At 49.0% G+C, this 24,198-nt stretch overlaps 1 protein-coding gene across 3 annotated transcripts; it reads left to right on the top strand.

Annotated features, from left to right (window-relative positions):
- The first annotated feature begins 665 nt into the window (after positions 1-665).
- Positions 666-23,348, top strand: LOC116958529 (uncharacterized). Of its 3 annotated transcripts, XM_076057006.1 has the most exons (7): positions 666-2,229; positions 3,432-3,876; positions 11,882-11,999; positions 13,109-13,243; positions 17,284-17,406; positions 18,189-18,323; positions 21,029-23,348. In XM_076057006.1, the coding sequence occupies exons 3-7, from the start codon at positions 11,882-11,884 to the stop codon at positions 21,448-21,450; spliced, it is 933 nt and encodes a 310-aa protein (XP_075913121.1). In that variant the 5' UTR covers positions 666-2,229; positions 3,432-3,876; the 3' UTR covers positions 21,451-23,348. The 3 variants fall into 3 exon arrangements, with proteins under 3 accessions (XP_075913121.1, XP_075913122.1, XP_075913120.1); XM_076057007.1 differs by lacking the exon at positions 666-2,229 and having other exon boundaries at positions 3,154-3,876; positions 13,127-13,243; XM_076057005.1 differs by lacking the exons at positions 666-2,229; positions 3,432-3,876 and adding an exon at positions 4,758-5,354.
- The last annotated feature ends 850 nt before the right edge of the window (positions 23,349-24,198 follow it).

Below are 24,198 nucleotides of genomic sequence, written 5' to 3'. Positions count from 1 at the left end.
GCTCACGTGACATGCATTCCTTATTACTGATGGCAATATCCCGGATATTCCGAATTAGCGATGACAGATATCTTCCGGAGTTAATGCATTCCATATATCGTATGTAGTTTAATTTAATTATTATTTTATATCTATCTACGTGACTTTAACGAAAGACCCGAAGCTGAATTCCTGCAGTCACGAAAGCTTTTAAGTCAAGATCCAATTTTGTCCCATTGCAATTTGTTGGTGTATCGCCTGTTAGAGGCTATACGCGGGACCTCTGTGTGTTTTATAGGTGCTGCTGCTACTCGCTACTAACAGCACTTGCCCCTAGAGTCTGTTTGAGGCTACCTGGGGGAGCTTGGTCTTTGCTGCTCCGCGCCACCCACAGCGCTTGCCCCTACATCCAGCTAGAGGCTGCCTGGGGGAGCTTTGGCTCTGCTGATACTCGCCACTCACAGCACTTGCCCCTACATCCTGTTCGAGGCTACCCGGGGGAGCTTTGTCTTTGTGCTCCGCGCCACCCACAGCACTTGCCCCTACAGCCTGCTAGAGGCTACCTGGGGGAGCTTTGTCTCTGCTGATACTCGCCACTCACAGCACTTGCCCCTACATCCTGTTCGAGGCTACCCGGGGGAGCTTTGTCTTTGTGCTCCGCGCCACCCACAGCACTTGCCCCTACAGCCTGCTAGAGGCTACCTGGGGGAGCTTTGTCTCTGCTGATACTCGCCACTCACAGCACTTGCCCCTACAGCCTGCTAGAGGCTGCCTGGGGGAGCTTTGTCTCTGCTGATACTCGCCACCCACAGCACTTGCCCCTACATCCTGCTAGAGCAGGGGTGTCCAAACTACGGCCCGCGGGCCAACTGCGGCCTGCGGTCCAGTTTTTATTGGCCCGCAGCAAATGTTGAAACTATAATTGAATATGGCCCGCACAAGAAGCTTGAGCTCAACTCTGTTTCACTTACTCTTTGGTTCTATTCGGTAAAGTCACGTAGGTAAATAATAAAACAACAATAATCACGACGTTTCGGCCACAACACAAGCGGCCTTCATCAGGTGAAGGGACGACCCTGTCTGGAGGACAGCGCTGGAGTGGGAGAAGCCACGCTTAGATCACGACATTTAAGCTGTGTGAGAAGAAGAAGAAGACTACGGGCTTTGACAAAGGAATTAGCATATAAATTAGCATTGAAATGGCTCATTGAAATAGCTAAGTTAAAGTATACACATCCGCAGAGGTGCCCCTTGACAAAGGAAATTAGCATAGAATTTAGCATTTAAATAGTTTAGTGATTAGCTAGTAACTGGTCTGTTTCACTTCTCAGTTTCAACACTAGATGGAGCCAGCCACGGAAAACCGCGCTTCTCCACTAAACAAAATTAAGCAAAGAAAAAGCTTTTTACCGCGAGTCGCCAGAAATGTCAGCACCGAAGGAAACGCAAAATTAGCGAGTTGGTGTGGAAGATTTCAAACACGGTGGGAAAATGAATATTTTTTCCAAAGAAATCAACGGAAAGTGTGTCTGTTTGATTTGCAATGAAGATGTTGCTGTGATGAAAGAGTATAATGTCCGTCGGCGCTATGAGACCAAACATCAGAGCTACGCATCGTACACCGGTGCCAAACCAACACAGAAAGTCGAGCAAACGGCGGCTAGCCTGCAAGCTCAACAACAAAAAAATTTTCGTGCTAACAAAATACAGGAAAACGCCACAACAGCAAGCTATGAAAGTCACTCAACTTATTGCCCAGCACGGCAAACCGTTCTCAGACGGTGATTTCATGAAGCAGTGCCTCATCAAAGTCACAGAAATAATGTGCCCGGAAAAAGTGCAGGATTTCAACAGCGTGAGCGTATCCAGAAATACAGTGGCGCGGAGAATCGAGGACTTGTCGGCTAACTTGAAACTTCAAGCTGAGAGACGAAGCTTGTGCTTTTGATTTTTTACTCGATAGCATGCGACGAGAGCACAGATGCCACAGACACCGCGCAGCTGTTAATTTTTTTTTGCGGGGAGTAGATGATAATTTTTGCTGTACGGAGGAACTGCTTGATATGATGAGCCTAAAAAGCCCAACGACGGGTAGAGATATTTTTGAAGCTGTGTCAGAAGGAAGCTGAAAAGATGGGGGCTTAAATGGGGCCAAGCTCTGTGGAGTAACAACGGATGGAGCTCCGGCCGTGACGGGCGAGCGCAAAGGAATGGCATCGGTGGTGTGCGCCAAGATAAAAGAGAGCGGAGGTGAGGCTGTTAGGATGCGCTGCGTAATCCAACAAGAAGCACACTATAGGAAATAGGAATAAGTTTTACCCTTTTAACTGGCACAAAAACTGACACCTTTATTCAAGGCATCATGTTTGCAATAACCACAACACAAGCAGTCAAAATGCAAACAAAAAAGACAACTCTGATAATAATATGCACTGTCCTTGAATTTGATTGGTCCACACCCGAGACAGCTTTTCTTAGAGCCTAGTCTCCATTGGTGTTGGACCAGAAGACGCCAAAAGGCGTACAACTCAAAAACAGCGCACTATCAGAGTATTGAGGGCTCGGGGTGAGCATTTACATTATGAGACCTCCTTTGCCAGAAACAAGATATAGGAATAGGTTTTACCCTTTTAACTGGCACAAAAACTGACACCTTTATTCAAGGCATCATGTTTGCAATAACCAAGACTGTCCAGCTGGGCGATGTGATGAACACCGTTGTAAAAACTGTCAACATAATTCGAGCCAGAGGACTGTACCACAGATAATTTCAAGCTTTCCTATCTGACGTGGATGCTGAATACGGGGGATGTGCTCTACCACTCTGATGTGCGCTGGCTCAGCCGCGGCTCTTCGCTGCAGCGGTTTTAATTCGCTGAGATCAGAAATCGACCAGTTTTTGAAAGAGAAGGGCCGACCTCTTCATGAACTGAGTGACCCTCTGTGGCTGGCAGACCTGGCATTTTTAGTTGATCTTACTCATCATCTGAATACGCTGAACAAGAACCTACAAAATAATAAAATATATATAAAACAATAAAAAAATTCTCACGACGTTTCGACCATAACACAAACGGTCGTCATCAGGTGTGTCGGTTTGACGACCGTTTGTGTTATGGTCGAAACGTCGTGAGAATTTTTATTGTTTTATATATATTTATTGTTTCCCTTCAACGTGACTTTACCGAAAGAGCTAAGAATATGAATTATTGCAGTCACGAAAGCTTTAAATCAAAATTTAAGAACCTACAAGGCAAAGAACAGCTGGTGCCACGCCTGTATGCGCACATGAAAGCCTTCTGTGTAAAGCTCCGCCTGTTTGAGACACAACTACGAGGCTTTAATGCTGCACACTTCCCTGCGCTGTCTGAAATCAAGTCTGCTTATTCCAAAGGCCGACCTTTCTGCTAAAAAGGAGAAATGTGTGTCTGTGATTGTATCTCTCGTGACAGAATTCAACCAGCGTTTCCAAGATTTTTCTGCCATTGAAAAATAAATCAAGCTGTTCTCGACCCCCTTCCTGGTGGATGCAGAAGAAGTGGAAGAGAGTCTGCAGTTAGAACTGATTGAAATGCAATGTGATGATTCTCTGAAGAGTCAACATCAGCTCCCCTCCCTCGCTGACTTCTATCAGAGTTTGGATAATGCCAAGTTTCCTCTGATGAGACGCCACGCAAAAAGAATGATGAGCCTGTTCGGCTCAACATACATATGTGAACAAACATTTTCTCTGTTAAATCAGAACAAAAGCAGACCGAGAACCAGAATGACTGATAGCCATCTCTGTGAAGTCCTTCGTGTCTCGACCACCAAACTTTCTCCTGACATGTCAGCCATCCTTCAATCCAAAGGACAGCATCACTGCTCCCACTGAGTGCAGTGTTCTTCACATTATAGGTGAGTTAGCAATACACACAGTATTCATCACGTGTCAATATGTCACCTCTAGTGTGTGGCCCGGCCTTTTGTTGATTTTTCTGTATTTAGCCCTCACTAAAAAAACTTTGGACACCCCTGTGCTAGAGGCTACCTGGGGGCGCTTTGTCTTTGCTGCTCCGCGCCACCCACAGCACTTGCCCGTAGAGTCTGTTTGAGGCTACCTGGGGGAGCTTTGTCTCTGCTGATACTCGCCACCCACAGCACTTGCCCCTACAGTCTGCTAGAAGCTACCTGGGGGAGCTTTGTCTTTGCTGCTCCGCGCCACCCGCAGCACTTGCCCGAAGAGTCTGTTTGAGGCTACCTGGGGGAGCTTTGTCTCTGCTGATACTCGCCACCCACAGCACTTGCCCCTACAGTCTGCTAGAAGCTACCTGGGGGAGCTTTGTCTTTGCTGCTCCGCGCCACCCACAGCACTTGCCCCTATATTCTGCTAGAGGCTACCTGAGGGAGCTTTGTCTCTGCTGATACTCGCCACCCACAGCACTTGCCCCTACAGTCTGCTAGAGGCTACCTGGGGGAGCTTTGTCTTTGCTGCTCCGCGCCACCCACAGCACTTGCCCCTACATTCTGCTAGAGGCTACCTGGGGGAGCTTTGTCTCTGCTGATACTCGCCACCCACAGCACTTGCCCCTACAGTCTGCTAGAGGCTACCTGGGGGAGCTTTGTCTTTGCTGCTCCGCGCCACCCACAGCACTTGCCCGTAGAGTCTGTTTGAGGCTACCTGGGGGAGCTTTGTCTCTGCTGATACTCGCCACCCACAGCACTTGCCCCTACAGTCTGCTAGAGGCTACCTGGGGGAGCTTTGTCTTTGCTGCTCCGCGCCACCCACAGCACTTGCCCGTAGAGTCTGTTTGAGGCTACCTGGGGGAGCTTTGTCTCTGCTGATACTCGCCACCCACAGCACTTGCCCCTACATTCTGCTAGAGGCTACCTGGGGGAGCTTTGTCTTTGCTGATACTCGCCACCCACAGCACTTGCCCCTACAGTCTGCTAGAGGCTACCTGGGGGAGCTTTGTCTTTGCTGCTCCGCGCCACCCACAGCACTTGCCCCTACATTCTGCTAGAGGCTACCTGGGGGAGCTTTGTCTCTGCTGATACTCGCCACCCACAGCACTTGCCCCTACAGTCTGCTAGAGGCTATCTGGGGGAGCTTTGTCTTTGCTGCTCCGCGCCACCCACAGCACTTGCCCCTACTTCCTGCTAGAGGCTACCTGGGGGAGCGTTGTCTTTGCTGCTCCGCGCCACCCACAGCACTTGCCCCTACAGCCTGCTAGAGGCTGCCTGGGGGCGCTTTGTCTTTGCTGCTCCGCGGTGCGTTGGAGACGTCGCTTGCTCCGTCTTGTCCTGCATCTCGCCGCCGCTCTGGCCGTGTCTTGACGTGGCCCGCCCTTTGTGTGCGTTGCATCTTGTCGCCCTGTTCGTCTTCGTCGCACAGGGTGAGGTGTCTGTGTGTCTGTGTGTGTGTCTGTCTGTGTGTGTGTCTGTATGTGTGTGTCTGTCTGTGTGTGTGTCTGTCTGTGTGCCTGTGTGTGTCTCTGTGTGCCTGTGTGTGTGTCTGTGTGTATCTGTGTGTCTGTGTGTGTATGTCTGTGTGTGTGTATGTCTGTGTGTGTCTATGTCTGTGTGTGTGCCTGTCTGTGTGTGGCAGTGTCTGTCTGTGTGTGTCTATGTGTGACTGTGTGTCTGTGTGAGTGTCTGTGTGAGTGTCTATCTGTGTGTGTGTCTATGTGTGACTGTGTGTGTCTGTGTGTGTGTCTGTGTGTGTGACTGTGTGTGTGTCTGTGTGGCAAAACAAACCCCTACCTCTCGCGGTGCCGGACGGGCAACTCTGTCGTGGACAGTGCTGTGGGGGGAGGTCCAATTTTGATTGGCTCCTCCCCTCATGGCATATGTGTCCACCACAGGGGCTAAACGGGGGCTCTGGACGGGTGCGAGGGGCTGGTAACCCCTCCACCTTCAATTCATTACCACGAAACCACGAATTAAACTGAAATATGTAACTAATAAGCTTGTGCCGGAGGCCCCGGGGGGCCAGGCGTCTATGACGTCTCCTGGCCAAACCCCAATTGGCGGAGCCAGGAGATTGAATACCTACCCTCGGGGCTACTCCAGAAACAACGAAAAGCCACTACGGGTGGCCACGTGGAATGTTCGAACGCTCACTGCAGAGGAGAGGCTGCCACTCCTCTGTCGGGAGCTGGACCAGTACCGCCTGGATCTATGCGGCATTCAGGAGGTCCGGTGGACCGGCTCTGGCTCCTGCCACCATGAGGGGTGGACAGTCCTCTACTCGGGGCAGCAGACTGCCAAACAACAGGGTGTGGGTCTTCTTTTGAACAAAAGAATGAAGGGGGCGTGGGAGCGTGGCGGTGAGGTGTGGGAAGCTGTAAGCCCCAAGCTTGTGCTGGAGGCCCCGGGGGGCCAGGCGTCTATGACGTCTCCTGGCCAAACCCCAATTGGCGGAGCCAGGAGATTGAATACCTACCCTCGGGGCTACTCCAGAAACAACGAAAAGCCACTACGGGTGGCCACGTGGAATGTTCAAACGCTCACTGCAGAGGAGAGGCTGCCACTCCTCTGTCGGGAGCTGGACCAGTACTGCCTGGATCTATGCGGCATTCAGGAGGTCCGGTGGACCAGCTCTGGCTCCTGCCACCATGAGGGGTGGACAGTCCTCTACTCGGGGCAGCAGACTGCCAAACAACAGGGTGTGGGTCTTCTTTTGAACAAAAGAATGAAGGGGGCGTGGGAGCGTGGCGGTGAGGTGTGGGAAGCTGTAAGCCCCAGGCTACTTTGGGCTCGCCTTCCCATCAACCGGAGGCGAGGAATGGTGGTCGTGGTTACTTATGCCCCCACCAAAGATGAACATCCGTGGAGGGATGCAGGCAAAGCCGATGAGTCAGATGCCTTCTATGACCTCCTGTCACAGGTGCTGGCTAAAGTGGCCCCTCGGGATAGAGTCATCATGTTGGGTGACTTCAATGCCCGAGTTGGTCATGATACTGGCACCTGGTCTGGAGTGATTGGAGGGCATGGGCCAGATCAGCTCAATAACAACGGTAGGAGGCTGCTAGATTTTTGTGCAGCCCATGGGCTTGTAATTACCAACACGCTGTTCCGGCATCGGCGCATCTACACAACATCATGGATGCATGCCGGGTCCAAGCAAGAACATCTGCTGGACTACATAGTGACGGACCAGCGAATGCGAGCCCATGTCCTTGACACCAGGACCTACCGTGGAGCTGATCTGCCCTCTGACCATCGACTAGTCATCTGTAAGATGCGCCTGCCATTCTTCCACACCGGTGGTGGGTGTACACCCAGGACCCCATTCCAACATAAAGTGGCCTGGTCTCAGTTATCTGATGAAAGTTGTAAGCGAGAATTTCATCATCGCTTGTGGCTGGGATTGGCATCGTCCCCGACTCCTCCTGATGTCGAGGGTAAATGGGCGAGGTTTAGGACTGTGACTCATGCAGCTGCAATGGCTGCTTTAGGTACGCGGTCCAGACCTCCCCAGAGACCCTGGCTGACAGAGGAGGTGTTCAGGATGGTTGAGAAAAAGCGACAGGCCCACTGTCATCGGTTACAGAATCCCACGTCAGAGAATGAGGAGGCTTACCGCAGCCTTCGCTCGGAGGTTCGGAGAGCCGTGAGGCGCTGCAAGGATGGGTGGTGGTCGCGGGTTGCTGAGGAGATGGAGTCTGCCTCAGTGGCCCGTGATCACAAATCTCTATTTAACTCCATCAAAAAAGTAACCTGCAGCGCCACACCTATTACCATCATTAGGGGAAAAAACGGTGATCCAATCTCCGACCCCCAGGAACAGGTTCGCAGATTTGCTGAGCATTTCTGTGAGGTCCTGGGGGAGGGAAAATCCCTCAGCCAGGAAAACATCGTGGCACAAAGTGAGGATGACCCGGCTGAGGCTGCGGTGCCTCAAATATTGGAAGAAGTCACCCCCTGTGAGTGGCTGGCTGAGGTGCCATCTGCTGAGGAAGTATTGAAGGCGATCCGGAGTCTGAGACCAGGAAAGGCAGCGGGCAGAGATGATCTCCCAAGCGAAATGCTGAGGGAGGGTGGCGTTTGTGCACAGACTGCCCTATATGACATCATAACAACAGTCTGGACCACTGGACGGGTTCCGCAGGATTGGAAGGATGCCCTGGTGGTCCCCCTTTTTAAGAAGGGGGACCGCACAGACTGTAACAACTACAGGGGCATCTCACTCCTCAGTGTGCCGGGAAAGGTCCTGGCAAGGATTATTCAGCATCGCCTTGCCAGGCACGCTGAGGAGAGGCTTGCGGAGCCCCAATGCGGTTTCAGGAAAGGGCGGTCCTGCACAGATGCCATATTTTCTGTCCGTCTGCTACAGCAGAGGTGTAGGGAATTCCAACAAGACCTACATCTCTGCTTTATTGACCTGGTCAAGGCCTATGATACCATCAGTAGGCCTGGGCTCTGGGTCGTTCTTCGTGCTTTTGGAGTACCTGACCCTCTGCTCACGATCATTAAGGACCTTCATGATGGTGAGCGGGCCCGGGTAAAACTACGTGGCCGGGAGTCAGAGCCATTCCCTGTACACCTTGGGGTGCGACAGGGATGTCCTCTGGCTCCCACATTATTTAACATCTATTTTGACCACGTAGTTCGTGAAGCCTTCAATAGCTGTACCGGGGGAATCTCCATATGGTACAGATATAATGGGAGGCTAATCGATGCCCGGGTGCGGTCAAGGGATGGCTCCCTATTGCTCAACCACGTTATGTATGCTGATGATTTGGTAATAGCTGCTCAGTCAGAGGAGGAGTTGGAGACGCTGTTGCTGAGACTGGAGCGTGCCACTAAGAGGTGGGGCCTTACCATCAGCCCCACCAAAACTAAGCACCTGCCTGGGTATTTTGTACCATCGGACACTCCACCCCCACAACTCCCAATCGGTGATGGGGCAGTTGTGGAGAGAGTGGAGAGTTTCCCATACCTGGGCAGTGTGCTTATGACTGGCTCCAGTTTAACAGCAGAGGTCTCACTCCGAATCAGTCGAGCGGCAATATCTTTTCATCGGTTGCGTAACGCTGTGTGGAAGCTACCTGGTCTGTCGCTCCGCACTAAGCTTCAGGTCTTCTCGGCCACGGTCATTCCCTCCCTTCTCTACGCTTGCGAAACGTGGACCCCCCTAATGGAACATCTTCGCCAGTTAGAAACATTTAGGCTGGCCTGCCTACGATCCATCCTGGGTTTAACCAGACTGGATTGTGTGAGGAGCTCACAAATCCTTGAAAGATCTGGGCAGGGTCCCATCGGTGAGCTCCTCCGGCAGGCAAGGCTGCGATTGCTGGGTCATGTAGCCCGTATGCCCAGCCACCGCATGCCGAAACAGCTTTTGTTTGGCCGGATTGAGGGGGCTAAGCGGGCGCAGCACGGGCTAGAGAAGAGATGGAGTGATGTGGTACAGGAGGACGTGGAGCTGAGTGGACTTGCCGATGACTGGTACCAGCGGTGTCAAGATCGGCCTCTGTGGAGGAGGCTCGTGAAGGATGCTACTGGGCAGTTGGAGGCAGTCGCCCTCCAACAACAACGGAGGGCGGAGGAGCGACGCTCAGAACAACGAGCGGAGCGCCGGGTGGCTAAAGCACAGCAGGTTGGCACAGTAGGGGGCACAGGTGGTGCATCAGCCAGTCATCTCAGTCAGTCGACCCGTGGCACCTGGGTCTGCCCCGTGACTTCCTGCCAGCGGGCGTTCGACACTTCACGTGGCCTCAGGGTGCACATAGCCTGGAACAAGCGTCGTGGTGACGTCACCGCCACTTAGTGGCGAATGGCGGTTGTTGTCTGTGTGTCCTGTATGTGTGTGTGTCTGTGTGTCTCTGGTGGGGAGCGATAGTGTAGTGGTTAGCGCTACACTGCGCTACAAGCCTGGCGACCCGGGTTCGATTCCCGCTCACGGCCAACAGCAGTGACGATAATCTGAACCGGTCGTGGGCCTCCCCTAGGTAGACTCAGCCTCAATTGAGTACCTGGTGTGGTGTGTAGTGAACATTGCCTTGCCAGGCACGCTGAGAAGCTTGCGGAGCCCGAATGCGGTTTCAGGAAAGGGTGGTCCTGCACAGATGCCATAATCTCTGTCCGTCTGCTACAGCAGAGGTGTAGGGAATTCCAGCAAGACCTACATCTCTGCTTTATTGACCTGGTCAAGGCCTATGATACCATCAGTAGGCCTGGGCTCTGGGTTGTTCTTCATGTTTTCGGTTTCCCTGACCCACTGCTCACGATCATTAAGGACCTTCATGATGGTGAGCGGGCCCGGGTAAACCTACGTGGCCGGGAGTCAGAGCCATTCCCTGTACACCTTGGGGTGCGACAGGGATGTCCTCTGGCTCCCACATTATTTAACATCTATTTCGACCACGTAGTTCGTGAAGCCTTCGATGGCTGTCCCAGAGGAATCTCCATCTGGAACAGATACAATGGGAGGCTGATCGATGCCCAGGTGCGGTCAAGGGATAGCTCCCTATTGGTCAACCATGTCAAGTATTCATAATAAAGGTTTTTGGGTTAGATCGCGTTATTTATAAATGTGTCGTAACCCTCCACCACCTGACACGGCCAATCAGCAAAAAAAGTTGTCACGTTGACAAAAGACAAAAATAGTTCACTGCTTTAGCCCACCGGTGTGTTGAAGAGTGAATCCACAACATTTACAGTTTTAGTAGTACTGTGACGTTTCGCTGGTAATTACATCCAGCATCATCGGGCAATTCGCCAGAATGGTGAAGCCCTCCACTTGCTCCCGGTCTTAAATAGAGCAGCAGCAGGGTGACGTCATCATTTAACTCATATCAGGTGCAGTGGGCGCGAAAGCCTACGTGTTAAACATGTTAAGTATACCGATGATCTGGTAATTGCCGCTCACTCGGAGGAGAAATTTAAGGCGGTGCTGCTGAACCTGGAGCTTGCCACTAAGAGGTGGCGCCTTACCACCAGCCCCACCAAAACTAAGCACCTGCCTGGGTATTTTGTACCGTCGGACACTCCACCCCCACAACTCCCAATCGGTGATGGGGCAATTGTGGAGAGAGTGGAGAGTTTCCCATAACTGGGCAGTGTGCTCATGACCGGCTCCAGTTTGACAACAGAGGTCTCACTCCGAATCAGTCGAGCGGCAATATCTTTTCACCGGCTGCATAACGCTGTGTGGAAGCTACCTGGTCTGTCGCTCCGCACGAAGCTTCGGGTCTTCTCGGTGAGCTCCTCCGGCAGGCAAGGCTGCATTTGCTGGGTCATGTAGCCCGCATGCCCAGCTACCGCATGCCTGGACAGCTTTTGTTTGGCCGGATAGAGGGGGCTAAATGGGTACGACACGGGCTAAAGAAGAAATGGAGTGATGTGGTACAAGAGGATGTGGGTCTCCCCTAGGTCGACTCGGCCTCAAACGCGTACCTGGTGCGGTGTGCAGTAAACATCGCTAGCACTGGGGAGACAAAGGCGGCCGGGCATGGTGCTGGCCACCCACTCCCCTCGTGCGCCGTGCCGGCCTTCATAGGTGCTGCTCGCTTACAGCACTTGCCCCAAAAGTCTGTTGAAGGCTATATATGGGGGGGTTATCTTTATTGTACAGGGTGCTTAAGCAATGTTTAATACCTCTGCGAATTTGCAACAATACCACAAGAAATATACCTCCTACAAGCTCTGGAGGACCACCTGGAGAAGATTCGAGGCGCGCGTTGACAATGATGGTGAACAATTGGGAGACTCTTTGACTTTTTGAAGCTATTAAGCTTACATTTGTTATCATGTTACAGTGTTATCCGTTCTTCTTCCATTCAAAACGATCGTCCCATTATAAGTGTTAACATCTTTTTTTTTAAGCACCCCTGTATATCGACCTCTAAGTGAAAAGGGTGCGGGGGGGGGGGGGTGGGCGGGCGGCCTTGAGTCTCGATCGGTTTCCCCCTCTCAGATGGCCTCGCACGCCCAGTCGCCGTTCGTCGTCAAACGAGAGAACGAAGGGAGCCCGAGCCTCTGGACGGGCCCGGCCTCGATGGTGGAAGACGCCGACGGCGACGGCGACGACGACGGTGAGGTCGCGTTGGCCCTACGACCGGACCACCGGGAAGGGAGCCCCTCCTCGCCCAAGCCAGGCCCCTGACTCTCGACAGGGAATGAGCCTGGAGAGCGCTTGCACGGACGGCCACCGCCACGCACGTGGGAGACTGCGGTGGCTGGGAGATGTTGACTACCTCGCCTGGTATACAGGATGGCGTGGGTTCTATCCCGATCTTGACGATGCCTACTGCTGTATATTTGGAGGTTGTGTGTCTCTCTCTCTCATCATTACCACGGTGGCTGGGAGATGTTGACTACCTCGCCTGGTATACAAGATGGCGTGGGTTCTATCCCGATCTTGACGATGCCTACTGCTGTATATTTGGAGGTTGTGTCTCTCTCTCTCATCATTACCACGGTGGCTGGGAGATGTTGACTACCTCGCCTGGTATACAGGATGGCGTGGGTTCTATCCCGATCTTGACGATGCCTACTGCTGTATATTTGGAGGTTTTGTCTCTCTCTCTCATCATTACCACGGTGGCTGGGAGATGTTGACTACCTCGCCTGGTTACAGGAGGTCATGAGTTAGATCCCGACCCTGACATCTGCTGTATATTTGGAATTTGCGTCTTTCTCTCATCATCATCATCACAATGGCTCGGATATGATGACTACCTCGCCTGGTATACAGGAGGTCGTGGGTTCGATACCGACCCAGACAGCTCTATATTTGGAGTTTGCGTCTCTCTCTCATCATCATCACGGTGGCTAGGAGATGTTAACGACCTCGCCTGCTACTCAGGAGGGGGTGGGTTCGATCTCGATCCTGATGTTGACGAGAGAGAGATGCAAACTCCAAATGTACAGCAGGCGTCAGGATCGAGATCGAACCCATGACCTCCTGTGTACCAGGCGAGGTAGTTAACATCTAGCCACAATGGTGTCAGGGTCCGGGATCGAACCCACGACCTCCTGTATAACAGGTGAGGCAGTTAACATCTCCTAGCCAACGTGGCGCCTGTCTCTTTCGGGGGTGGATATCTCTCGCTGGAACCGACTAACCGACTGATCGACTGCCTCACCGTCGCTCGTAAGTTCAACTACCGCCCGGTCACAGAGACGTGCGCTGCCTTTTTAGTGGAACCACGGCTTCCAGGAGGGCGGGGACTGGGAGCCAGCGACGAGGAGGAGCCCGCGGATGCCTTCGCGTTTCTCGCCGCTCCGGGCCGCAAGTTCATCGACATGGAGGTGTGGACGGAGGAGTTTGATGAAGGTGAGCTCACCTGATTATTCCACGTTGCCAGGTGCACTGAGCTCCTAAATTGGACGTGAAGTGTGAGTTGCGGGTTATTATTTGATTTGATTTTCGACGTGACTTTACGGAGAGAACCAAAGAGTGATTCCTGCAGTCACGAAAGCTTCGAATCATTGTTTGAACCACCCTCTACGGGGCGGGTTTACTCACAACTCACACTTTACTTCTAATTTAGCAATCTTTGGGAGAACGGTAATAAACCAGGCTCTGCGTTAACTGTGTGTTAGCCGACTCTCTGTGTTGCATTGCATTACACTTCTTAATTTTACTAAATTTGCCACACTCTTTGGTTCTTCCGGTAAAAGTTACGTAGGTGTAAAATAAAATAAATCACGACGTTTCGGGCGCAACAACAAGCGTCCGTCATCAGGCGGGAAAGCGTGGCCTCCTGCTGATGCAGACTGTTTTAAAAGGTTTGAAATGGGTGTAGCCCAAGGGTTATAAAGGAGTGGCTGGGTCTAGTGATGTTAAAGTGAGAAATTAGCATGTAACTGGGCATGGCAGTAGCTATGTTAATGTGAGAGATTAGCATGATGTTAAAGTGAGAAATTAGCATGTAACTGGGCAAGGAAGTGGCTATGATAATGTGAGAGATTAGCATGATGTTAAAGTGATACATTAGCATGTAACTGGGTACGGCAGTAGCTATGTTAATGTGAGAGATTAGCATGATGTTAAAGTGAGAAATTAGCATGTAACTGGGCAAGGAAGTGGCTATGATAATGTGAGAGATTAGCATGATGTTAAAGTGATACATTAGCATGTAACTGGGTATGGAAGTAGCTATGATAATGTGAGAGATTAGCATGATGTTAAAGTGAGAAATTAGCATGTAACTGGGTACGGAAGTGGCTAAGATAATGTGAGAGATTAGCATGATGTTAAAGTGAGAAATTAGCATGTAACTGGGCACGGCAGTGGCTATGATGTGAGAGATTAGCATGATGTTAAAGTGAGAAATAAGCATGTAACTGGGCATGGCAGTAGCTATGATAATGGGAGAGATTAGCATGATGTTAACGTGAGAAATTAGCATGTAACTGGGTACAGAAGTGGCTATGATAATGTGAGAGATTAGCATGATGTTAAAGTGAGAAATTAGCATGTAACTGAGCACGGCAGTAGCTATGATAATGTGAGAGATTAGCATGATGTTAAAGTGAGAAATTAGCATGTAACTGCGTACGGAAGTAGCTATGATAATGTGAGAGATTAGCATGATGTTAAAGTGAGAAATTAGCATGTAACTGGGTACGGAAATAGCTATGATAATGTGAGAGATTAGCATGATGTTAAAGTGAGAAATAAGCATGTAACTGGGCACGGCAGTAGCTATGATAATGTGAGAGATTAGCATGATGTTAACGTGAGAAATTAGCATGTAACTGGGTACGGAAGTGGCTATGATAATGTGAGAGATTAGCATGATGTTAAAGTGAGAAATTAGCTTGTAACTGGGTACGGAAGTGGCTATGATAATGTGAGAGATTAGCATGATGTTAAAGTGAGAAATTAGCATGTAACTGGGTACGGAAGTGGCTATGATAATGTGAGAGATTAGCATGATGTTAAAGTGAGAAATTAACATGTAACTGGGTACGGAAGTAGCTATGATAATGTGAGAGATTAGCGTGATGTTAAAGTGAGAAATTAGCATGTAACTGGGTACGGAAGTAGCTATGATAATGTGAGAGATTAGCATGATGTTAAAGTGAGAAATTAGCATGTAACTGGGCACGGCAGTGGCTATGATGTGAGAGATTAGCATGATGTTAAAGTGAGAAATGAGCATGTAACTGGGTACGGAAGCAGCTATGATAATGGGAGAGATTAGCATGATGTTAAAGTGAGAAATAAGCATGTAACTGGGCATGGCAGTAGCTATGATAATGTGAGAGATTAGCATGATGTTAACGTGAGAAATTAGCATGTAACTGGGTACAGAAGTGGCTATGATAATGTGAGAGATTAGCATGATGTTAAAGTGAGAAATTAGCATGTAACTGGGTACGGAAGTAGCTATGATAATGTGAGAGATTAGCATGATGTTAAAGTGAGAAATTAGCATGTAACTGGGCACGGCAGTAGCTATGATAATCTGAGAGATTAGCATGATGTTAAAGTGAGAAATTAGCATGTAACTGGGTACGGAAGTGGCTATGATAATGTGAGAGATTAGCATGATGTTAAAGTGAGAAATTAGCATGTAACTGGGTACGGAAGTGGCTATGATAATCTGAGAGAATTAGCATGATGTTAAAGTGAGAAATTAGCGTGTAACTGGGTACGGAAGTGGCTATGATAATGTGAGCATCTCTTGAGAAAGGTTAGCGACTCGATCAGGTTAGCTTTCTTGTCTCGCAGTCTGTTAAACGTTCTAACAGAAGTGTGAAATCCCTCCCCGTAGAGGCGTTTCAGTCTTGATTTGAAGCTTTCGTGACTGCAGGAATCCATACTCTTTGGTTATTCCGGTAAAGTCATCACGTAGGTAGAAAAATAAAATACATCACGACGTTTCGGGCGCAACAAAAAGCGTCTGTCATCAGGCGGGAAAGCGTGGCCTCCTGCTGATGCAGACTGTTTTAAAAGGTTTGAAATGGGTGTAGCCCAAGGGTTATAAAGGAGTGGCTGGGTCTAGTTGTGTTAATGTGAGAAATGATTTTCTACCTACTACGTGATGACTTTACCGAAAGAACCAAAGAGTATGGATTTCCTGCAGTCACGAAAGCTTCAAGTCAAGATTAAAATTGCCTTCTCAAACTTTCCATTTTCTTGCTGTACACCATTGTCTCTCCTCCGTCCACTGTGGCCCGGGATTCCACACTGCTCCCTCCTTGTCCCCTCGTTAGTCCGCTGGTCCCGCCTCCCCAGTCCTCTCTCTGCCCCGGCCCATCTCCCCTCTCTCTATTTAAGGCCTCGGCACAGATTCGTCGTCCTTCTGTTTGTCTTGGTGTGTGTCTCTCTCTGCGTGTGTGTCTCTCTCTGCATGTGTCTCTCTCTGCATGTGTCTCTCTCTGCATGTGTGTGTCTCTCTCTGTATGTGTGTCTCTCTCTGTGTGTGTCTCTCTCTGTGTCTCTCTCTGCATGTGTGTCTCTCTCTGCATGTGTCTCTCTCTGCATGTGGGTCTGCCTATGCTGTTCCGTGTCTGTGTTTCCTTGGTGTGTGTCTCTCTCTCTGTGTCTGTGTGTGTCTCTCTCTGCATGTGGGTCTGCCTGTTGTTTCCGTGTCTGTGTTTCCTTGGTGTGTGTCTCGCTCTGTGTGTCTTTGTGTGTGTCTCTCTCTGCATGTGGGTCTGCCTATGCTGTTTCCGTGTCTGTTTCCTTAGTGTGTGTCTCGCTCTGTGTGTCTTTGGCACAGTAGGGGGCACAGGTGGTGCATCAGCCAGTCATCTCAGTCGTCTTTAGTCAGTCGACCCGTAGCACTTGGGTCTGCCCCGTGACCTCCTGCCAGTGGGCGTTCGACACTTCACGTGGCCTCAAGGTGCACATGGCCTGGCAAAAGCATCGTGGTGACGTCACCGCCACTTAGTGGCGAATGGCGGTTGTTGTGTTGTCTTTGTGCGTGTCTCTCTCTACATGTGGGTCTGCCTATGCTGTTGCCGTGTCTGTGTTTTTATCATTCATTCTTACCTGATGATGGTTGCTTGTGTTGCAACCGAAACGTCGTATTCTATTGTTATTTGATTTGATTTTCTACGTGACTTTACCGTAAGAACCAAAGAGTGATAATTCCTGCAGTGGCGAAAGCTTCTATTCTAGTACGTTTTTATTTGTTTGCATTCCGACCACAAGTATTGCGGTTAATGCAGACATGGATCCTTGTGAAAGGTTTCAGTTCGGTGTTTTAACATCTTAACGCAGCTGTTTTGTTGCCAGAAAAAAAGGGGGAAACCTCTTCTCAGATCCCCTTCCGCTCAGAACCCCCCTACCCCCCCCCCCCCCCCCCCCCCCGTGTAGCCCTTTAAGAGACGCCCGGCTGTGTGAGCGTTCGCGTGCAGTGGTGGTGACGGAGGAAGAGGAGGAAGAGGAGGAGGCGGGGGCAGTGGTGAAGTGGGAGTTCAAAGGGAGATGGAGCCCCGAGATCCTGAGGATCGTGGTGAAAACCGAAGTGGACGATGACGGTAAAGAGAGAGCGAGAGAGAGAGAGATATATATCCCCCTCATTCCTACTAACAGACTGAGCGAAGGTCGAAATGAGACCCCCCCCTTGTTTGCCAGTATCAAAGTGTGACAAAATAAGAACTTTGAGCTGTGTGACGCCTTTTGGCGTCATCTGGTCGAGCACCAATTGGGTCGAGGCTCAAAAGAAAGCTGTCCCTTGGTGTGGACCAATCAGTTTCAAGGACAATGCATCATATTATAATAGTGTGTTTTTGTTTGCATTTTGACTGCAGGTATTGTGGTTAATACAGATGAATCATTGTCAAAAGGTTTCAGCTTTGTTGCCAGAAAAAAGGGGAAACACCTTATTATTATTATTATTGCATTTAGATTGTCAGAATGCAGTAACATGAATCCTTGTAAAAAGGTTAAAGTTTTTCGATTTAAAGCTTTCGTGACTGCAAGGATTCATCTTCTTTGGTTCTATACTCTTTGGTTCTATTGGGTAAAGTCATGTAGGTGAAAATAAAATAACAAAAAATCACGACGTTTCGGCCACAACACAAGCGGCCTTCATCAGGTGAAGGGGACGAGACTGTCTGGAGGACAGCGCTGTCCTCCAGACAGCCTCTGATTTATTGCTGCCAGAGAGGGGTAAAAGACCGACGTTTTGTTTCCGTACCGAGCCAGGGTCTCGCAACCAAACCACGGGGCGGACCCTCCGCGCTCGCGCTCCGCGGGACGTCCTCCGGCTCGCCCGGGACGACCTCGCTTCCCGTCGTTGTGTCTCTCCGCACCGCAGCGCCGCGTCCGGAGCCGCGAGAGGCCCCCGGGAGGCCGGCTGAGGCGGACGGATCCGGCGGAGGTCGCTTCACCGCAGACCGGAACTTCATCGAGGTGGAGGTGTCGGAGGACAACGAGGAGGAGCCCAATGAGGGTGAGCGTTTTACCCGGTCTTCCCGGGGGGTTTCCTTGTCCATCGCCGATCGTATCCATCCCGGACGTGCCAGCGTGCTGGAGGAAGCGGCCACCGTCCGGGCCAACGTTGCCATTTGACGAGCAGTTGCTGAGGAGCTATTCACAATGCTGAGGCCAGGTAAAGCGGTGGCTATGGAGATGCTAATAGGGGTTTTTTTTCCCCCTATTTTCTGGCATCACAACTGACACCTTTTGCAAGGGATCATGTTAACATTGACCACAATACTTGCAGTCAAATGCAAACCAAAAAACAATATTCTTGGTTCTTTCGGTAAAGTCACGTTGTGGTTTCACACCTGATGATGATTGCTTGTGTTGCAGTCGAAACGTCGTGAGAATTTTATTGTTTTATCTTTTTATTATGTTATTGTTTCCCTTCTACGTGGTGACTTTACCGAAAGAACCAAGAATATGAATCCCTGCAGTCACGAAAGCTTTAAATAAAAAAAAACAATACTCTGATAAATTTTGATTTAAAGCTTTCGTGACTGCAGTAATTCATATTCTTAGCTCTTTCGGTAAAGTCACGTTGAAGGGAAACAATAAAATAATAAAATATATATAAAACAATAAAAATTCTCACGACGTTTCGACCATAACACAAACAGTCGTCATCAGGTGTGTCGGTCTGCATTAAGTTATTTATTTTCAAACGGTGTATTTATTTATTTATTTTTAAAAACGTCGGCGCCACGCGCAGCGATTTGGCAGTTTATTTAGAAGGACGAGTCCATCTATGTTCTGAAAAGAGGAGGGAGGAGACGAAAAAATTAATGTATGCTGTCTGAAAGCCACTGTAAGCGTGAACAATCATTTCAGGTTTTAATTGATTTTTCACGCTTACAGTGGCTTTCAGACAGCATACATTAATTTTTCGTCTCCCCCCTCCTCTTCTCAGAACATAGATGGACTCGTCCTTCTAAATAAACTGCCAAATCGCTGCGCATGGCGCTGACGTTTTTTTATAAAGAAATACACCGTTTAAAATAAATAAATTAATGCAAACCGACACACCTGATGACGACCGTTTGTGTTATGGTCGAAACGTCGTGAGAATTTTTATTGTTTTATATATATTTTATTATTTTATTGTTTCCCTTCAATGTGACTTTACCGAAAGAGCTAAGAATAATACTCTGATAATTTATGCATTGCCCTTGAAACTGATTGGTCCACACCAGAGACAGCTTTTCTTAGAGCCTAGTCTATGGTTCACCAGAAAAAAGGGGAAAGACCCTATTAGTATATTTTGGTACTGGCAAAGGAGGCCTCACGATGGCTATGGAGATGTTGACTACCTCGCCTGGTATGCAAGAGGTCGTAGGTTCGAACCCGACTCTGACGCCTGCTGCCGTATATTTGGAGTATGTGTGTGTGCGTCTCTCTCTCTCTCCTGGTCACGTGGATTTTTCCCCTCTACATTTACAATCAGCATCTCCACGCGTTCAGAGTAGTTCACTGCTGGTCGAGCTGCTGTCGTTTGTGATGACCAGGTTGCTTCTGAGAAAGAGTTACGTAGCTCAGTGGGGCGTTGCACCTGGCAAATTGTTTAGTAGTTTAGCGCCTTGCAAGAGATGGCATCTCTATTAAACTGCTGAGGGAAGCTGGCGATTGTGTTTAAGCTGCCCTAAATGACATCATTACCTGTACGTATGTACGTTGAACTTCCTTGGTACCGGATATAGCCAACCACGCTAATTGCAGGTGCTGGGGAAGGACAACAATCTAAAGAAAACAACAACAAGCAGTTCTAAACAAAATAGTTTTAAAATGTGTATAGTGTAGTGTATGGTGTGGCGTAGTGTGTTATGTTTGTAGTGTAGTATGTAGTGCATAGTGTAGTGTGCCAGCCGTGTTAATCGGTGCCAAATAAGTTCAACATACGTACGTACTACACTATACATGATGTACTACACTATAGACTACTATACACTGCACCAGTGGTTCTTAACCTTATTTGAGGTACTGAACCCTGCAAGCTTCATCAGTGCATTCACCGAAACCTTCATAATTGGAACAATAAAGTATGATTTCTTCAAAACATAGGTATATATTTTATTAGTGCGAACCTTGCTATACTGTGTGTGTCTTGAACCCCTGGGGTTCGATCGAACCCTGGTTAAGAACCACTGCACTACACTATACACTACACTATACACTACACTATACACTACACTATACACTACACTATACACTACTATACACTACACTATACACTACACTATACACTACTATATACTACTATACACTACACTATACACTACACTATACACTACTATACACTACACTATACACTACACTATACACTACTATACACTACACTATACACTACTATATACTACTATACACTACACTATACACTACACTATACACTACACTATATACTGCGATACACTATACTATACACTACTATGTACTCTACACTATATACTACACTGTATACTATGATACACTATATACTAATATACTATATACTACTATACACTACTCTTCACTTTACTACATACAACACATACACTACACCACTCTGTTAGCTGACCACGCTAATAGGAGGTGCTGAGCATGCCCCCCGGTGTCGACGTTGGTTCAAATTGAAGCCCCCGGACCCTCCCTCCCCCCCCCCTTTTTTTTTTCCTCCGAACATTGCGTCGGACGCAACGACAGGAAGAGAGCTCCGACGGGAGGGGCGGCGCGGGGCGCAAGATCCCGGACGAGCCCCCAGCGGGCGGCGCGAGAGGCCGCCGCCCGCCGCCGCCAATCGGACGGGGAGCGGGCGCGGGGGGGGCGCGGGGGCGGCGCCCCCCGGCGGAGGCAGGAGGAGGCCGCACGCGTGCGGCGAGTGCGGCAAGGCGTTCGCGCGGCCCTCCGACCTGGAGAAGCACTCGAGGACGCACACGGGCGAGAGGCCGCACGCGTGCGGACAGTGCGGCAAGGCGTTCGCGACGCGCTACAACCTGCGGACGCACGCGCGGACGCACACGGGCGAGAAGCCGTACGTCTGCGGCCGGTGCGGCTGGGGCTTCGCGCAGAACGGCCACCTCAAGAGGCACTTGAGGAGACACTCCAGGACGTACACGCCGCAGTGACAGAGGCCTCGAGAGCCGGCGGGGGGGGGGGGGCGGGTGTTGTCTACGTCGGTAGCGACGGCAGATGTCGCCGTGCTCCTGCAACGCTATCGGCCCCCACCGTGTCAAATGAAGATAAACTTTTTTTTTTATTTGAACAGCTGTGAGCACCCACTCAGCTGCTACGTAGTGGCTCTTTTGTCAGGAGCGGCGGTAACCTGGCCAAAACGTCGGCGTTTTTTGTTATTTTCTTTGAACCTATCTACGTGACTTTACCGAAAGACCCAAAGACCCAAAGAATACTCAACCAAGTGGCCGATATCATCGTCATCGTCACGAGGAAATTCATAGCAGCAGCCAAATTAGCTAAATGTGTGTTTCTACAGACTCATAGAGACCCATACAGACCCACAGAGACTCACAAGGACCCAGAGAGACTCATACTCAGAGACCCGCAGAGACCCATGCTCATTGAGACTCACAGATATTCATAGAGACCCATACAGGCCCACAGAGACTCACAAAGACCCAGAGAGACTCATGCTCATTGAGACTCACGGAGATTCATAGAGACCCATACTAATATTAAACTATATTTTATTTTACCAGGTAAGGCCCACTGAGCCTTGTAGCTCGTGGCATGTCTGGGATATACGGCCGGTGATACAAACAAAAAGACGTTGCATTTTATCTGTCACGTTACCAAACCAAAACTAAACTTTTTACTTTTCGATTTAAAGCTTTCATGACTGCAAGGATTCATCTTCTTGGTTCGGTAAAGTCACGTAGAATGAGAATAAAACAATAAAACAAAATAAGACAATAAAATTCTCACGACGTTTCGGCCACAATACAAGTAGCCTTCTTCAGGTGAAGGAACAGAACTGTCGGGACGACAGCGCCTCTGTGTAATGAGTCTATGGGTCTCTGTGTAATGAGTCTATGGGTCTGTGTGATGAGGCTATGGGTCTCTGTGTGATGAGGCTATGGGTCTCTGTGTGTGATGAGTCTATGGGTCTTTGTGTGTAATGAGGCTATGGGTCTCTGTGTAATGAGTCTATGGGTCTCTGTGATGAGCCTATGGGTCTGTGTGATGAGTCTATGGGTCTGTGTGATGAGCCTATGGGTCTCTATGTGATGGGGTTATGGGTCTCTGTGTAATGAGTCTATGGGTCTCTGTGTAATGAGTCTATGGGTCTCTGTGTAATGAGTATGGGTCTCTGTGATGAGTCTATGGGTCTGTGTAATGAGTCTATGAGTCTGTGTGATGAGCCTATGGGTCTCTATGTAATGGGGTTATGGGTCTCTGTGAGATGAGGCTATGGGTCTCTGTGTGATCAGTCTACTGACGAAAACTAAACTTTTATTTGACCAGGTAAACACCCACTTAGTTGCTGTGTAGTAGCTCTTGTTCAGAAGCGACCGGGCCATCACAAATGATAGCAGCTCCGCCAAATGGCTTATCACCATGACATTTAAAGCAGCAGCCGAATACTCTAAACGCGTGGTGATGTTGATTCTAAATGTGGAGGGAACAATCGGAGGGACCTGGACAAAAATTCACGGGGAGAGAGAGACACGCAGACTCCATATATACAGCAGCAGGCATCGTCAGGGTCGGGATAGAACCCATGACCTGTAAACCAGGCGAGGTAGTCAACATCTCCTAGCCACCGTGATGATGACGAGAGAGAGACGCAGACTCCAAATAAACAGCAGCAGCAGGCGTCGTCAGGGTCGGGATAGAACTCACGACCTCCTGTACACCAGGCGAGGTAGTCAACATCTCCTCGGCACCACGGGGCCCACTTAACCACACAGATTCACAATGTAGTGGTTCACCCTCTGGGCGCTCGGGGTTAACCATCGACTATCCATCATCGGATTATCGGGGTTGTTGATTAAATCTTGATTGAAAACTCACGTCTCTAGAGCTGCTGCTTGTTGTGTTTAGTGTCGTTGACTACGTAGGGTGTGAAAAAAGTTCAACATACACACACTATACTATACACTACACACTACACTACACATTAGTATACACTACACTATAAATTAGTATACACTACACTATGCACTACACTATACATTAGTATACACTACACTATACACTACACTATACATTAGTAGACACTACACTATACACTACACTACTATACACTACACTATGCACTACACTACACATTAGTATACACTACACTATACACTACACTATACATTAGTATACACTACACTACACATTAGTATACACTATACACTACACATTAGTATACACTACACTACATTAGTATACACTACACGACTATACACTACACTATGCACTACACTTCACAGTATACACTACACTATGCACTACACTACACATTAGTATACATTACACTATACATTAGTATACACTACACTACACATTAGTATACACTACACTATCCACTACACTACACATTAGTATACACTACACTATACACTACACTATACATTAGTATATACTACACTATACACTACACTACACATTAGTATACACTACACTACTATCCACTACACTGCACATTAGTATACACTACACTACACATTAGTATACACTACACTATACACTACACTATACATTAGTATGCACTACACTATACACTACACTATACATTAGTATACACATCACGATGCAATACACTACACAATAGTATACACTACACTATACACCACACTATACAGTATACACTACACATTAGTATACACTACACTATACACTACACTACTATACACTACACATTAGTATAC

This window comes from Petromyzon marinus, chromosome 79, assembly GCF_048934315.1.
Source record: "Petromyzon marinus isolate PM22_M1 ecotype Great Lakes invasive population chromosome 79, UKy_Petmar_22M1.pri1.0, whole genome shotgun sequence".
NCBI classification, from domain to species: Eukaryota; Metazoa; Chordata; class Hyperoartia; order Petromyzontiformes; family Petromyzontidae; genus Petromyzon; species Petromyzon marinus.
This window is presented reverse-complemented; position numbering and strand designations above follow the sequence as displayed.